At 51.1% G+C, this 1,355-nt stretch overlaps 1 protein-coding gene across 1 annotated transcript in view; it reads right to left on the minus strand.

Moving 5' to 3' along the window:
• Window positions 1–1,355, minus strand: part of LOC102845435 (zinc finger protein 493-like) — a 7,219-nt gene that overhangs the window by 816 nt on the left and 5,048 nt on the right. Inside the window, exon 4 of the mRNA XM_006902430.1 lies at window positions 45–211. Within this exon, the coding sequence (XP_006902492.1) occupies window positions 45–211 (167 nt within the window). The remainder of the gene's footprint in view (window positions 1–44; window positions 212–1,355) is intronic.

Here is a 1,355-nt window from a genome sequence, read left to right on the forward strand (position 1 = left end):
CCCCCGGGGACTGACCACCACCCTGGTCCTCCGCGCACACTCACCTCCAGGCCCACGGATACTCCGAGATGCGAGTAGGCCGCTCTGGCCACTGGGCAGCACAGGCCGCGGGGGCGGGAAGTGGCGGAAGCTCCCGCAAGGCCTGGAGCTCTGGACACAATCGGGCCGCAGGAGTGGCCTCCTCATACTCAGGAGGGGCATTAGCGGTCACCTACTCGTAATAATGTGACCAAGACAAAGGGACACTCGCGAAACAAGGGCTGCGAGTGCAAACACCGCAGCGACAGCAACTCAGTACCTTCCTACTTCCGGTCTCTGAGCTAGCCAGTGTCTTACAAAAATACCGCCGGGCGGAAACAACCACCAGTCACTACGCTGAGCTTTTGGTTCCTATCCTTGAGTTCAGAATCAGAGCTGATTTCTTTCCCTTCAGCTCTTTTGCCATTCAGTAAACACAGAAAAAGAGCTCACTCTCATGCAGGCGTCTTTTCTTTAAGAGATATATGGAATGAAACATAGATTTCAATAACAAAACTGAAGAGAGAACCACCCTCATTTCCCCACCGCAATGAGGTGATTTTCTGTCTGCAGAAGCACTTGACTCCATGTCCTGAAATGCTGGCCTCTGGCCGCCAAGTTCTCCAGGGAAGCAGAGCACGTGGCTGTCAGGGGATTATTGCAAGTGACAGGTTCAAGGTCAGACCCTGGGAGTGTGGGAGCAGGGCACTGGCGCTCAGGGTACGAAACTGGGGTCACCTTCTCTGGATGAAGTCAAACAATAAATCAGAGATCATGGAATTTGCAGCCAGAGCTGGGGGTGGAGGAGCCACCGAGGGGAGAAGAGGTCATTATCCCCAGGGCATATATAGGGAGTTAGGGTTAGCGGTTATGTGGTGGTCAATCCCTCATCTCCATAGTCCATACAGTGTTATGCAGCTGACCACAGGCCATAGCTGTCTCCAGGAATCCTCCTCTTGTTCATGGGAGACATAACCAGGTTCATCACATTTAGTTTAAAGCCTTGTGTTGGGGGCTGCTAATTCAACCTAGCTGAAGCCATTCTGGAATTCTCTAAGGACATGTTTCGACATGTTGCCCTGGGAGGATAGGTTTCAGTTTACCCCACGCTGGGAAGAAAGGTTTGGGGAAAATGCCCTGCTAAGTTAACCAGATAACTTTCAGATTACTAGAAATGACACGATGCTATTCTTGTGCTCTTGTATATAAGCTGTGAGCGCTTTCAATAAAATTGAAACTTGATTGGAATTTTCAACTTGTCTCCTCACTTCTGTGCCTCCTGTCGTTCCCCACCCCCCATTCTCGTTCTTCCCCTCCTAGGGTCACCGTTGAAGATT

The sequence above is a fragment of the Elephantulus edwardii genome, unplaced genomic scaffold, assembly GCF_000299155.1.
Source record: "Elephantulus edwardii isolate Elephantulus edwardi_28Jun2011 unplaced genomic scaffold, EleEdw1.0 scaffold00410, whole genome shotgun sequence".
In the NCBI taxonomy this organism is placed as follows: Eukaryota; Metazoa; Chordata; class Mammalia; order Macroscelidea; family Macroscelididae; genus Elephantulus; species Elephantulus edwardii.